At 41.2% G+C, this 13,975-nt stretch overlaps 1 protein-coding gene across 11 annotated transcripts in view; it reads right to left on the reverse strand.

Annotated features, from left to right (window-relative positions):
• Window positions 1–13,975, reverse strand: part of dab2ipb (DAB2 interacting protein b) — a 213,345-nt gene that overhangs the window by 42,200 nt on the left and 157,170 nt on the right. For all 11 annotated transcript variants that reach the window (XM_049603707.1, XM_049603709.1, XM_049603706.1 and 8 more), the window contains 3 exons: window positions 10,590–10,743; window positions 6,835–6,933; window positions 3,104–3,658 (listed from right to left, as the gene is read on the reverse strand). In XM_049603707.1, coding sequence (XP_049459664.1) covers window positions 3,104–3,658; window positions 6,835–6,933; window positions 10,590–10,743 — 808 coding nt within the window. The remainder of the gene's footprint in view (window positions 1–3,103; window positions 3,659–6,834; window positions 6,934–10,589; window positions 10,744–13,975) is intronic.

Here is a 13,975-nt window from a genome sequence, read left to right on the forward strand (position 1 = left end):
CTGTTAGCAGAGACCGCACCCAAGTTGGCAGTACATGAAAAAAGTACTCCATCATTGTATTGTAAATGAGCAAACCATGCAACACAGGCCAAGTTATGTGTATATAAAGCATGCGTGCAGCAGCAGAGGATATCCTAATTAGGCCTTGGGAATATTTTAGGATAAGCGGTTTCTTTCTCCGTTGGGCATGACTTGACTGCTCTATCCATCAAGGCTAAAGGAAGAACATGTACTCAAGTGTATGTGCACTACTTAAATATGTCAGACCACTTCACAATGTGTTGAGCGATGAAAGTCTTTTCAGAAAAGAAGCTGCAGTAGCTAACAGCACTGACACTTGACATTTGGAAAGCAGCTTTCATTAATTTTTCCTGTTTAAGTCAGTCCAAAAGCTCCCGATTGTCTATTCTTCAAAAGACAACAGCAGCTTTTCTCTGTGCTTACAGCTCTGCAGAGATAAAATTAAAAGGACTTTTTTTGGTTTGTTTTTCTTGAACACACATGTAGTGAGGGTACATGTATATGAGGCTCTCTCTCGCAATGAGCAACCTTGAAGTATCATCTCTAGTGCTGCTTTACGAGCAGCTCATCCTCTAGCTAGGAGAAAACCAGCCAGGAAGAGAGACCAGGAGGTGAGAGTGAAGTAAAAATGTGAGTGCTTTGCTCAGAGGGTGGGGATTAATTGATGGTAATTAAGGATGTGGCTGTCTCTCCAGGGACCAGTAGAGGCCTTCTCCCCCCATCAGTCACCAGCTATCAGTCCCGAGCCTAAACCGGCAGACTGGCAGTACAGCGTGGATAGACATCACTTCTTAAGCACTGATCATTTATCACGCCGCTGAGCTGTGATAAAGTCAAAGAAAGTTTCAAAGCTCTGTTTATGAGATACTGTCAAGAAAACTAAATTGAGGCACAAGCTGTCGCGGGCAACTGACGAGGCAGAGAAGACGAAGAACTTGATGCTGCAGTGAAGAAAGGAGCCTGGAGTGATGTTAAGACAGTTATTTCAGACATTAAAAGGACAACAACATGCCTAATTCCTGACAAAAAATATATCTTTTGTTCACAGGAAATGTTTTGGAGTTAAATCCCTCAATATTGTCAAACTTATTTCATAGTTTTCTCAATTAATCATTTATTGTTATGGTGTACTGCAGCTCTGCATTTGGTTTATGCAAGTGGTGTCTCCGTACCCCAGCAGAAGCTGTGAGAAGGTACAGTCAATGCCAAAAACTGTACTGTCTCTTATTTTATTACTTTAAAATGTATTAAAAAGTGGAAAACTAGAATGCAATGTTCAGTAGGCTACATCACTGTTGATGGTGATAGTTTTTATATCTTTAATATTGCCCACATCAAGTCTGAGTAAAGTGTCAATCATTAATGTTGCGCTGCATGTGTAATTAATGTGGACAGTAGTAGCTGTCATTTAATGCATATTTATATAAATGTTTCACTGGAATTGCATTGCTAGGCAACAGCTTGCATCGATGTTTAATTCCTGTCAGCTGATGTCATACACATACCAGTCCCTCCAGGATTCTGCGGGCTGTTTTTGGGATTGCTTCCACCTGAAATGCACTATTTTACGATATAATGTTTATAGGTGGGGTTTTTTTGGCAATGAAATTGCAGGGGCCGGTAAAAATAGCAACAATAGTTGTGATGTTGTCTCGGATTCAAAGTGTATTATGAGCATTCAGTGTTAGAATCTAGTTGTAATGGTAGGGGGTTGGGGGGGTGTTGCCGGCAGTCAGCTGTTGATGCCGTTTGATGGAGCACTGTAGGACCCGTGAGAGGCTCCCCTCCTGCTCCAGTCAGCAAGGGCTAACGCAGCACAATGTGATCTCATCCATTCTCACCATATCTGGCTGCTTGGGCAGAAACCCTGCAGCAGCGATTAGCATCTCACACCGAACCCCTAAACACCGCACCCAAACGGTAAAATCCATCGTTAAACCTGTTAATAACCGTTAGGTAACATTAGATGCTAACAGTTAGCCCTGTCACTGTGTGTGTGTGTGTGTGTGTGTGAGAGAGAGAGAGAGAGAGAGTGGCTGTCCACAGGAAATACAAAGGGACCAATTTAGAATCTTTATGTTTGCATGTTTGACACAGTCTATTGAGTACTGTGGAGCTGTACTTGCTCACCTCATGATAAATAATATTAAAAAAGGAAATGAGTTTTCAAATTTAATTTTCGTCTGGGGGGGATGGCCTTGCTATAAAAGGGCTGGAAATAGTAAAAAACAAAAACAAAAAAAACCCCATAAAGGCCCAATATAAATTCCCAGAACAAATTAAAAATCTTCAAATGTCTTCCTTTGTCCGACCAATAGACAGAAACTCAAAGACATTTAACTTACAATCATGTAAAGCAGAGAAAAGCAGCTATATCCGAGAGGCTGGAGCCTGTGAATGTTTGTTGTTCATGCACCTCAACTAACCTGCTATCAAAAGGTTTGCTGGTTTATTTTAAACAATTGACTCATCACTTTAGCTCTAAGCTTCTTCACATCCTCGTTTCATCAGCAGCCAATAAGGTGGCTTTCCCTCATCATGTCTCACACACTGACGGGTCAAAATGCCAACGCTTGTCTCACCGCACTGAAAAAACAAATGCTGTGCTGTCGGAGTAAAATGAAATACAGCCATTTTGGATGGATGGGAGATTATCTGAGTCCAACGGCCCGCTGTCATGGGAGACTTAGCTCCTACTGTGGTAGACTAATCTCCCTGTGCTTGCGGTGCTGCAGACAGCGGTGGATATATTGTGCTTCTGTCCTGCATCGGTATGCCGTGAAGCACTGCGGGGGATACATGTAAGGGATTAGCTTGAGTTAAAAATGTAATACAGGCTGGTTCAGCAAGAGGAAATCACCTGTCTGTCTGCTCTTTGTCTGCTCTGTATTACAGCTGTGGGGGGTCAATAGTTCATAGGATGAGCAAGCACCGGAGGAGCACTTAACCTCTGTGTGCTTCATAATGCCTTGTCAGACATGGCAAGAAAATGGTCTGATATTCTGCTTTTGTTATCCATTATGTCTCCATGGAGAGTACAAATGTGGGGGAAATGGAAATAAATCCTGTTATTGGTACTAACCTTCGCCTTGCCGGTGCTCTGTAGAATGTGGACCAGCGCACACGCCATCTCCTCCTTGTTCTTGACGCTAATCCCGGGCTCAAGCACCGAGCATAGCAGCATGTAGTTGTTGGTGGTGTACTCTGCAAACTCCTTGTACATCTCCATGGGAAGGATGTTCATACTCTGATAGCGGGCCTTGATCCTAATCATAGGCCCAGATGTCTTGCCCTTAGGAGGGTTGGGCATGCTGACTGGATACCACTTCTCCATAAACTGTCGGCCGGTAACTGCTGCCACGGGGATGTTGACAAGTCCGATGTAATTGTTTTTATCTTTCTTTTTCTTCTTGTCCGTGTCTTTGTAGAGGTGGGCTGTGATGCTCTTGACAGCAGGCAGGTTGTTGAACTCAAAGTGCTCTCCCCAGAAGACGTTGTCAGTCTTGAGTTTACAGGTGGTGCGGGCGTAGAGTGAGTCATCCAGGCAAAGCTCGCAGAAGTATTTCTTCTTGGCCGGCAGGTCCTTGGCCTCGATGATCCACAGCCTCAGCAGGTTCTCCACCCGACGACTGTTGTCCTGAAGAAAACGACAGGAAGTGGTTTAGTAAGAAAAAACAGAGTTCAAAGTGACAGCCTCAGCAGGAGGACTGGATAAAAATAACCAACCTAAAAGCTAATCTAGTAAACTAATGAACAAAACAAATCAAATCACTGCAGAATTAAATGGATAAGACCCAAACAGGAGCCAGCCTCAAACACTAATTTTGAAGTTTCTCCATTTTAAATGACAAAAACATTTCAGGCAGTACTTCAATCATTCCATGGTGGCAATTTAAAATCTTTTCTCTCCTGCGTCTTCAGCCTTTTAAAGAGCTAAGAAATCTCACTCCTACATTATTTCACAGAGTGCTAACCCATTCTTATGTCATCAATTGATTTTGCCAAGAGCGGGGCATATTTTTGGCCCATTATTCAGATTGCCTTGAAAACTACCTCTGAAGAAGAAGAGAGGAGAAGAGAGGTAATAATTACATTATTAGAGAGACATACCAGAGCCTCTTGTAATCACAAGGATGCTATTGAATGTTTGACATACCGGTGGCTATGAAAGCTCTGGATCTGGATGCTTTTCATATGTTGCGACATTAACACAACCTCATGTAATTGTGTAATGAAATTTAATTCATCCACTTTATGTTTCTGAGGCTTTAAATTCATCCCAGTATCAGGTGTTTCTGAACTCTGAAAAACATTTAATCTTATCTTTCATGTGTCTGTGTTCATTCAAGGGCTGTTTGCATCAAAGGTCCAGAGTGTTGGATTTAGGGGAAGAAACAGAATATAATATAATAAGTAGGGTTTCTTTAGTGAATAATTATCTGGAAATAAGAATCCTTGTGTTATTGTTATCTTAGCCGTGAGCCGTTTATATCTACATAGGTAGAGGGTCCCTGTTTATGGATATTGCCATGTTTCTATTGTAGCCCAGAATGAACCACCAAACAATGGCTCGTTTTCGTGTCAGTCACTGTAGTTAGCAGCCTGTCTGTGATAAGCAGCATTAGAAAAACACAGATTATTTAACATGAAACTGCTTTATTGTGTAAAAACCACCTGAATGTCTGGATATTAAGTCACCAGAGAAAAAAGGTGAGCACACATAAGCTGGTGCTAGGCTAGCGGATCATCTCTGACAAACCACACACCATAGGAAAAACACTGATTTGCAATGTGAAACTGCTTTATCCAGTGTTTTTACTGGTAGTATTCACCTGGTCCATTTCTTTTGGAGAAAAAGAGACCTCTGTGGATAATTTGGTTCCGGCTAAAAACTTCCTCAACAATGAACATTGAGGGAATTCTTACCAGGAGAAGTTTCAGCTGGTTGCAATCTGCAATCCTCACCACTAGATGCCACTAAATCCCCCTAAATCTTACACACTGTTCTTTTAAGTAGGTGCTAAAAGGCGAGGCATTAGTATAGATATACAGGCGATGTGCGGATCATGAGGATTATATCTCATCATATCCTTCTTACAGAATGTAGAAGAGTTCTCTTTTAGGGCTCATTTGCAAAAACAGCTATCTCTGGTTTTATTTATTTTCCTAGATCATGTTTTTTTTTTGTGTGTGTGCAAACCAGGGAATATCAGTCAAATTGGTACTGGTGGTTTTGAGAAGATATCTCAAGGTTTTTACATTTTCATAAATTTATAATTATGCACTCAAAGGAATATCAATTAAACCGGTGGTTTTATTCACTTTAGAAATATTTTTTGCAAATTAACTCCACTTTTCAACTGAAAAGAGAAAAAACAGTTAACTTTCTTAATGCTGACTCCTGTACTGCATGTCTCAACCCTTTGCAGTATTGTTCCTCAGCTCAGTATAATTCCTGAAGATTAAGAGCTAGATTTCAGTCTTTCAGTCACATGCGATCAGTGTTAAATAATGCTATGTCAGTAGCGTTATTTTTCAAATTCCCCTCTGTTGACACAGCAAAATGACTCCCTATTGTAAATCAAGGTGCTCTGTACCCTCAGTTAGAAATTAAAGTTTGTGTTATGTCACATGGAACTGTATTTGCTCTCAAACACCAGCCCGCAAAGATGATACCCTGGTAAATTGCCTATTATCATAATTACCTATAATTATCCTCTTATACAGGAGCTGAGTTGTGCAGGTTTAGCATTTAGACCACCTAATTTCATTTACATTGATAACACCTCTGGCAGATAGGTTTTGAAAATTGCTGAATATATTTTTATTTTCTTTGTTATTCCATATTTTTAAGCTAAGAGCACTCCTCCCAAACACTAGCGATGGGAAAAAAAACTTTAGGGTGAGGTCATGGGAACAAATACTAACCTGTAAACCACTTAAACAGGTTAGGTCTTGCTTGAGTCCTGCACAATGCACTCTCTTTTTATTTTAGGAGCAAAATATGTTCTTAGTAACAAAATAAATAACTTGTAAAGTGATCTATCTAATTGAATTTATCTTGATGGCTGGATAAATGGTGTTTGCACACTTGGTTCACATTTATGTGTTACCTTAATCTTGGGTCTACTCTGTGAGTCGTAGTACGAGCGGTTTAAGTGTAAAATCTGTTTGATCCATTTAATACAACTCCAGAGACTTCCTTCTCTAGTTCCACAGATTTGCAGTATCTGACTCCACTTCCCATGTTTGCCAAAAAAAACATTGCGCTGCATCTAATCTCTCAAAATCATAGAATAATTAAAAACGCAAAGCAGCGACAGAGAGGGAGACAGAAATAACACCTCCTTGCCAAAAGGAGCCGAGGAGAAGGAGGACTCCAACGTTATTAGAGAACTTTCTTCTAAAGTTCTAATTAGTGAGTAATTTACTAAATAATGACAGATGAAGGAGCAAAGACGCTCTGAAATGAGGACTGTTTTCTTGGCTTGATGTGTTCGCCACTCTCCCTCCGCCACAGCTGTGTTTGTCAAGATTACAGATGGTATCAGTGCTCAGGAGAGAAGCACTTTGGGAGTCTTGGTGTTCCGCGTTTCAACCTCTTTGTCCTCTGATCTCGAGGTGCAGGAAGGGCACAGCTGGATGTGAACACGTCGGAATTGCATTGTGGTGCGAGTTAAGACACAATGTCAACAACTCGTGGCTCACTGTCTTTATAATCATCAGTGTTGCAAAGTGTGGTTTAAAATTGGGACACTTGTACATTAGCGTTGATTGCTGCACGCAGCCTCGTCCCACCTACTGCGTATTTACCTTGTTTGGCTGCACTGCTCTCCTCAGATTCTCCATCCATTTGTCTCTCTCGGCTGATGAACGGCAGGAAAAACATTTGCTTCCTGTGGAGGTGGTGACCTACCGCCGCCACACAGAGAGAGAGAAGGAAAAATGAATCCTTTAATGATCAAACGTCACACATAACAATGACAAAGAAGAACTGGAACAGAATGTCTTGCTAAACTTAGTTCTAAAATGCTACTTTGTCTCTGACGCCAAAGAAGCTTATCGAAAATACGCACACATACACAATAGTGACTATGAGGAGAGTGAGGATGACTTGGCAATGTTGAGGGATGACTGAATGGTGTGAATGGACAGAGCAGAGAGAAATGGCTGCTTGGCAGGCTGGATGATGACTGGATAATTAAAAAATGCACAGTGGGACGGAGAGAGAACAGAGAGCGCAGAAAAGCGCGAGAAAAAAAGGCAACAGAATGATGTAATGAGCAGGATAATAAAGATTAGTGGAGATTTCTGGTCTCTATGGTACACAGTCTAAGACTGAAAGTATTCAGTAATTCTCTCACCCTGAGGCACAGGCTCCATGTATGCATATATGTGCATACGTGATCTTACAGTAATTAGAGGCAATTTGTTAGAAACGACTCCAGCCTGCTGATGATCATGACGATACATCAGTTTTCACACAGCCAGTGAGTAAAATAAATTATCGCTGTACTTGCATTTATTTTCTACAAGCAGAAAAATGTAGCCGCTGCAACTTGCTTCTGTGTTTTTTTAATACAGAAGAGCCATCTGCATGTGAACTTTTGGCTATAATTGGTCATCAGCAGCTCATCAAGAACTGAAGATGCAACAGAGATGTTAAGTGAGAGGAGCCGCTGGATCTCAAAGTATCTTTTCCAGCTGTTAATTCACATTTCAGTTTTCTTGTAATGATTTAAAAAGCAGTATTCCACTATATTCAATTTTTTTGAGATCAAACTGTTGATTGAACAGTATAATCGATAATGAAATTAATCGTTGCCCTTGTTGCTTTGGAGAAAACGCAACTCAGAGGTGCAAATCAGAATTGTAGCAAACTCACAATGGTTTGTTGTAATTGGGAACAAAAAACAGCGTCGTAGCTTCAGTTGACCCAGAACTGGAAAGCAAGCTGATTAAAACTGCACACTGAATGTTTTAGCAGGCTTCCACGGAGCATAATCTTTAGCTTCTGTTAGGCATATGCGGCACATACAACATGACTTAACAGTAGCAGCAGACCAAGCTGTAAACACAACACTGACTTATTATCGCCTTCTTTAGATGTTGTAGTTAAAGTGTTGGTAAACAGTTGCTTAATTACACATACATAAGCATTTATTTAGGGTCGTCACTCTCTCATTAGCTTGTTGTTAACTTCTGCTGTTTAGTGCTGCGCTTGTCGTGCACAGTGGGTTTATCAAAGCTTTTTATCGGAAAGCAGCCTCCTCCTGCAGCTGGAAATTAGTTTGATGAGAGCCATGACAGTGAACCGAAACATTAAAATTGCAAAAAACAAAACAATGAGCTTGAAGAGGCTAAAATGGTCCATGTTAATAATTCTCTGTAGGATTCATCACTATGATTGATCCCTTAAGCCAGGCTCAGACTACAAGAGTTTTAAAATCCTAATTAATTTTTAAAATCAAGTGGCATCCAGCACATACAGAGAAACTTCACACATGTTCTCCTCTGTAATCTCAAACATGCACACACTACAAGATTTGAAAATAATGGCGCAACAAACACTACAGGATATTATTAAGATTATCGTGCCAGAGGGGGCCACTCATGTGATCCTCATGGGTAAGCAGATGTAAACATAGTGGAGACTGACGGGGGGCCGACAACTTGCTGTAATGTTAACAATGCTAGTAGCATGCTACAGTAGCATGGTAGCTGACATTAGCCACAATGTTTTATATTGCTTGGCAACAATGTCAGCTGCTCCCTACTGATGTAATCATAACTATAACTATCCAGATCTTAAATATCACAGTGTTTTCCACAGAATTACTAGTCTCGCCACCAGACAATCAGGTATCTCCGCCTTCTGATAGTCTGGGGACATTCCTTTCTAAATTGTGTTTAACACACCGGACAAAACGGCTGGCAACAAAGCAACGCCTCTTGCATTTTTGAAAAGGACACGCCCTCCTGGAAATGTGCGCTCCCCCTTTTCTCGTCCGCAAGGACACAAACACACAGAGAGCTTGAAAATGGATGCCGAGAGATTTAACTACGTTTTATCAAACGTGTGCTCAGTCCACAAGATTGTGGAAATGAAGGACTTACAGCGACTTGGGCCATTTTGTACCGCTACACGTGTTTCTAGTGGGACTATGTTTACGAGCACAAGAGTTCAGTGAGCCACTGAAAGACCGCCCTGCAGATTTACTATTGGTTCTGCAATAGGGAGTTTTTTTAAACTCTGAAATTGTATCCACCCATCTAAACACAAAATCAGGGAGAAAGACATCAGTCTTTAGTTAAGCAAAGCGTCTAAAGACTGACTTGTGAGTCTACAGAATTATAATCTGTGTGGTGGTGGCTATAGACAGGGGTGTGTCTGTTTCTGTGTCCCCTCTCTAAATGTGGAGGTTCTTGCAGCTCTGTCTTTTCCCTCAGTAGCTGTTTGTTGAGTTTGAGTCATGGGACAGACAACTGATCAGTTAATCAGTTTTTGGTGAGACCAATCAGAGCTAATGAGATCAGACGAATGGATTAGGAATTGGATTAGATTAGAGGAACAGCTGTTGCAGAGGTGAGTGAAAGCAAACGTTTAGACCCAGTGCTGGACCATGGAGGGCGTGGTTTCCATGGGAATGCAGATGGTTTAATCTAAAGTAGTTTAGAATGACAACACACAACACTAAAATGAGAGCTCTGTTGTTCTAAGAAATAGAGCGTTCTATTTCAGTATGAATTAATGAACAGTTAGGTTTCGCTGTCACTGCGCCTGGCTCCGTCTGTGTCCAGACTATGCTCTGTGCTCCGGGAGTGTGGAGCTCTGAATAACTGAATAGCATATATATTCCAACAGTGCTTCAAATTAACAGTCCAGCTCCAAAACTAGAAAATCAATATGTGGTGGCAAATGTTGGTATCTTGGCGGGTCACCACAGATAAATGAGTGTGTGGGAAACCCTGTATTAAACGTTTGAAATTATCAAGGCAGCTCCGATGAGTGTATGGATGGTTTAAGACTGGATCTATTACTAGATGATCTGAGCCGAACACTGGATCTGATCAAGATCCCACACCAGAATTTCCCTCCGACTGTGGAGAGGGGTGATTTGGGGATAAATCAACCCAAATCTCCTGTAGTCTGAGCCCAGCTTACACATTAAACATTGTCATTTGACCCATGGTGAATATATAACTATTGATTAGTGCAGCTTAAGGCATGGTGATTGGATGGTTCTTACAAAAATGCACCGTGGGCAGAGCTCAAAGATTTTCACTTTTGCCCAAAGAAGCAAAGATCTTCTTATGTAGTTGCTTTTGTGTTGTACTGAGGATGTGGCAGATCACCAAACATTTTCTGTGCAGAAGAACAGAACTTCTGTCTCTGATGCCTGAAATAATTCCTCCTACTTTGCAACTCTACAGCAACACCAGATGTATGGCTGTGTGTGGACACTTCAATGAAGCAGGACTGGGAGTGGGAATGCTCTGTAGTATTTTTGTGTTCTATACTGTAAATGCATTTGTGTATATGCTTGTGTGTGTGTGTGCCCACTCACCTCAAAGCAGTAGTCCTGCCCGAGGATGCTGCTGTGCACAGGCTTGATGACAACCTCGTCCTCCATACTTAGGTCCAGGGCTTCCACAGCGCTACTGGGGCTGAGCAATGACTCATGGGAGCGAGACTCCTTCAGCCTTGGCATCAGATGAGATCTAAGAGTGACAAAAGGAGAGAAAGAGGAAGAGGGAGAGAACTGAGTCACCCTGCAGAGTCTGAGGAGAGGAAGTGAGAGAGAGGGAGCATATGCACTGCGCGTATTAGCGAGCGTTCATGGTGAGTGTGAAGGAAGAGAGTGAGAGGATGACGAAGAGAGGATGCTCCACTTGCCTCAAAGTCAGCGAGTCCTCGACACGACAAGCTTGCACACTATACAAACACATGTTCACGCAACCCACTTCTGAGCTCACTTGCTAATGGATGCTTTGTGACTTCTCATTTACAACTTGAAACATCAATGGGTGAATGAAAAAGCCATGAAGGATTTTGAGTCAAGCTGCGCTGCAAACAGATGCAGTGGAACCACTATAAATAGGAAGCAATTCATATCATTGATTATCATTAGTGGTCAGGCTTAGACAGTTTCCATGATGTGATAATGCTTCACTGTGATAAACCACTCACTCTCTGTTTTGTGGAGCTTCATTTAACAAAAACACGCCACACAAACTTACAGCCCTGTCAACTTCTCTCCACTGCACTGTGACAGGAGCTCAGAGTGCACTTTAGAAAGTGTTGAATACTCTGACAAAGACAACCCTGAAGCCCTATTGTTGGCCATTTTCTAGCCAGAGAAGATTAGGAGACAAAGTGAAGAGCTTTCCAATGTTTGCTGTGTTAGATGTCGCCCTACTTTCTGTGTTTTTAGAAGAGTTAGTGAATGGCTGTCATCAGGAAAGAGCAAATTTGTGTCTCCATGCAGTGCATATTTGTCCGTGTCCATTTGAAGAATCTGGAGAGGTACCAGAAGTAAACAAGTCGCCATTACTGTGGTGGCATCTCTCTACAATATTCACATGTTTGAATGCAAACTACCCTTGAAGTGTATAATTAAGCAGTAAGCTACGGGGGGCTAGTGATTTTAGAATGGCTAAGCCTCAACAGGCTCCATGTCTTGCCATGATGTAGTTTGTCTGCTATGGATGGAGACAAAAGGCTGATGGACTGGGCAACAGCAACGACCGGTATTTCTCAAACGAAGTGACAGGACACAGCAGGTTTTCTGGTTGCTCAAACATAAATCCCTGTTGGCTCTTTTTTCTTTGTGCATTGATTAATGACAATATAACTGTGGAAACCATAGGGTTCACCTTTCCCATTTTTCATTGTGGCGTAAAACTGACAGAGCCTGGTTTAGCTCCATTTGGGTGATCGTTTTAAAATCAATAGCCAACAATAGTCTGTTTAACGGTCCTGGCTTTGATTCTTGACTATCCCAGTTTCTCAGTTTCTCCTGTGGTTATTTCAGCGCATTTCCTTTCTCATTTCCTCCACCTCTGTCCTGTCTATCAGTTTCAGCTACTTATCTACCCTTAGCCCACATAGTAAATCAAAATTCACAATAAAATCTGACAATTTGAAACAATGGTTAATTGAAGCAGTAATAATGCTTTTATGCTGTGTGTATGGAGTATTTTAGAATGGCTTTAAATGGGTTTAAACGCGGTTCAACAAATCACAATCAAGCACCTTAACAACAACAACAACATTTAGCTTCTCTGCTAAATCTGGTGCACACATCTTTCATTCTTATGAATGAGTAATGTAAGGGCATATTGTCCTTTATAAACTAAATAAAACTAAAACATAAAAGAATCTGTGTAGGCCTCAGCTGCTCCATCAACAGTCAAAAACTAAAAAAAGATTGGAAAAAAAGTGACTGAGAAACAAGTGGCGTTAGCTAACTTATCACTGCTTAGCTAACGTAGCTAATGGTAGTGGGCTAACTGTGGTGTTGCTGTGAATTATAACGGTAGTTGCTCTAACTCGGGCAATGACCACACATAAATATTCAGTCAGCATCACAAACAGAACAGGTGCAATGTTGTCCAGTATTTTGCTTTAATGAACGAGTGTTAACTGACACAGCCAAATGTACCTAAGCTGATTAAAACAGAAGCTGTTGAATACATTAACAGAACATGTAGGTGTCCTCGTAAAAGCCTTCAGTTTTACTTAAATCAATTTTAAATACATACTCATTTGTATATTATCTACACCAACCATTTATGTAGTTACTATGAGAAAACATGGACGCAAAAACCACCAGTTAACACGGTCATTAAGCCAAAACACCATCAGCTCTATTTTATTTTTCAACCACGGAAAAATCATCTGACAGTCTATCTGAGATAATTATCTAAGATCATTTGGGAAACTGCCAACCTTTGCTCCCGTCACTGTCAGAAGAAGACACTGCCAGTTGCCATCACAGTAATGGTGGCAGCATAAAATAGCAGAACACACTTGTGGTCATCAGATTCGTGTATATGATCCACGTTATTGAGCTTGATATTTAGCATAACATTTAGCTCTCCTAATATTTAATAATAACCAGTTATGTTGAAGTGCATTATCCTCCAAGAAGTCATTAAGTCAAGTAAAAGTAGTTGTCTTCAGTCATATACAGTCAAACTAGGGCTTGGCAATATATCAATATTATAGCGATATCATGATATGATACTAGATATTAGTTTTTGGATACCATTAAATGTTATCTTTTCCTAGCTTAATGACAGTAAAGTGATGTCACCAGACTTATATTATTTGCCTTCACTTATTTACAGTAGGCATTATATCCACATTAACCTCACAATGTTGTTACAATACTGATATCGATGTTCTTTGGTAAGAAACACTGTGATATTTGATTTGCTCCATGGTGCCTGGACCAAAGTCAAACACCAGCCCTTAGCGCTCCTGCATTTCTATTAACCATCAACCTTCCCCAGTGTTCCAGTCAGCCTCATGGTGACAAGAGGATGAAGAGCTAAATATGCTAGCGAGGGATGTAAGCAGCGACAGGCGAGCTACACAAACATTAGCCCCTGACACTGGCAGGACGAGCGAGACAGGGGGTCAATTGCTCGTGTAATGAGTGAAAACATTCTGTTAACAGTGCCCTCCATGGACGGCTTACACACTAATCCCATGTGTGTGAGTTGGCCTATGCGTGTGTGTGTGTGTGCACTGCACATCTCGACAAAAAAAAAAAAAAAAAAAAAAAAAAAAAACAGCAAAAAAACGCAGCAGCCGTAATGACAGATTAGCAACTGCATGCAGCCCTTTGTACATTCTGCCAGCTTTGTTGTCAAATCCACTGTCCAATGTGAAGTGGATAATGATCTGGACTCTCTCCTTTTTTTCTCCTTCACACACACACACACA

This window comes from Epinephelus fuscoguttatus, linkage group LG18 (genome assembly GCF_011397635.1).
Source record: "Epinephelus fuscoguttatus linkage group LG18, E.fuscoguttatus.final_Chr_v1".
Classification (NCBI taxonomy): domain Eukaryota; kingdom Metazoa; phylum Chordata; class Actinopteri; order Perciformes; family Serranidae; genus Epinephelus; species Epinephelus fuscoguttatus.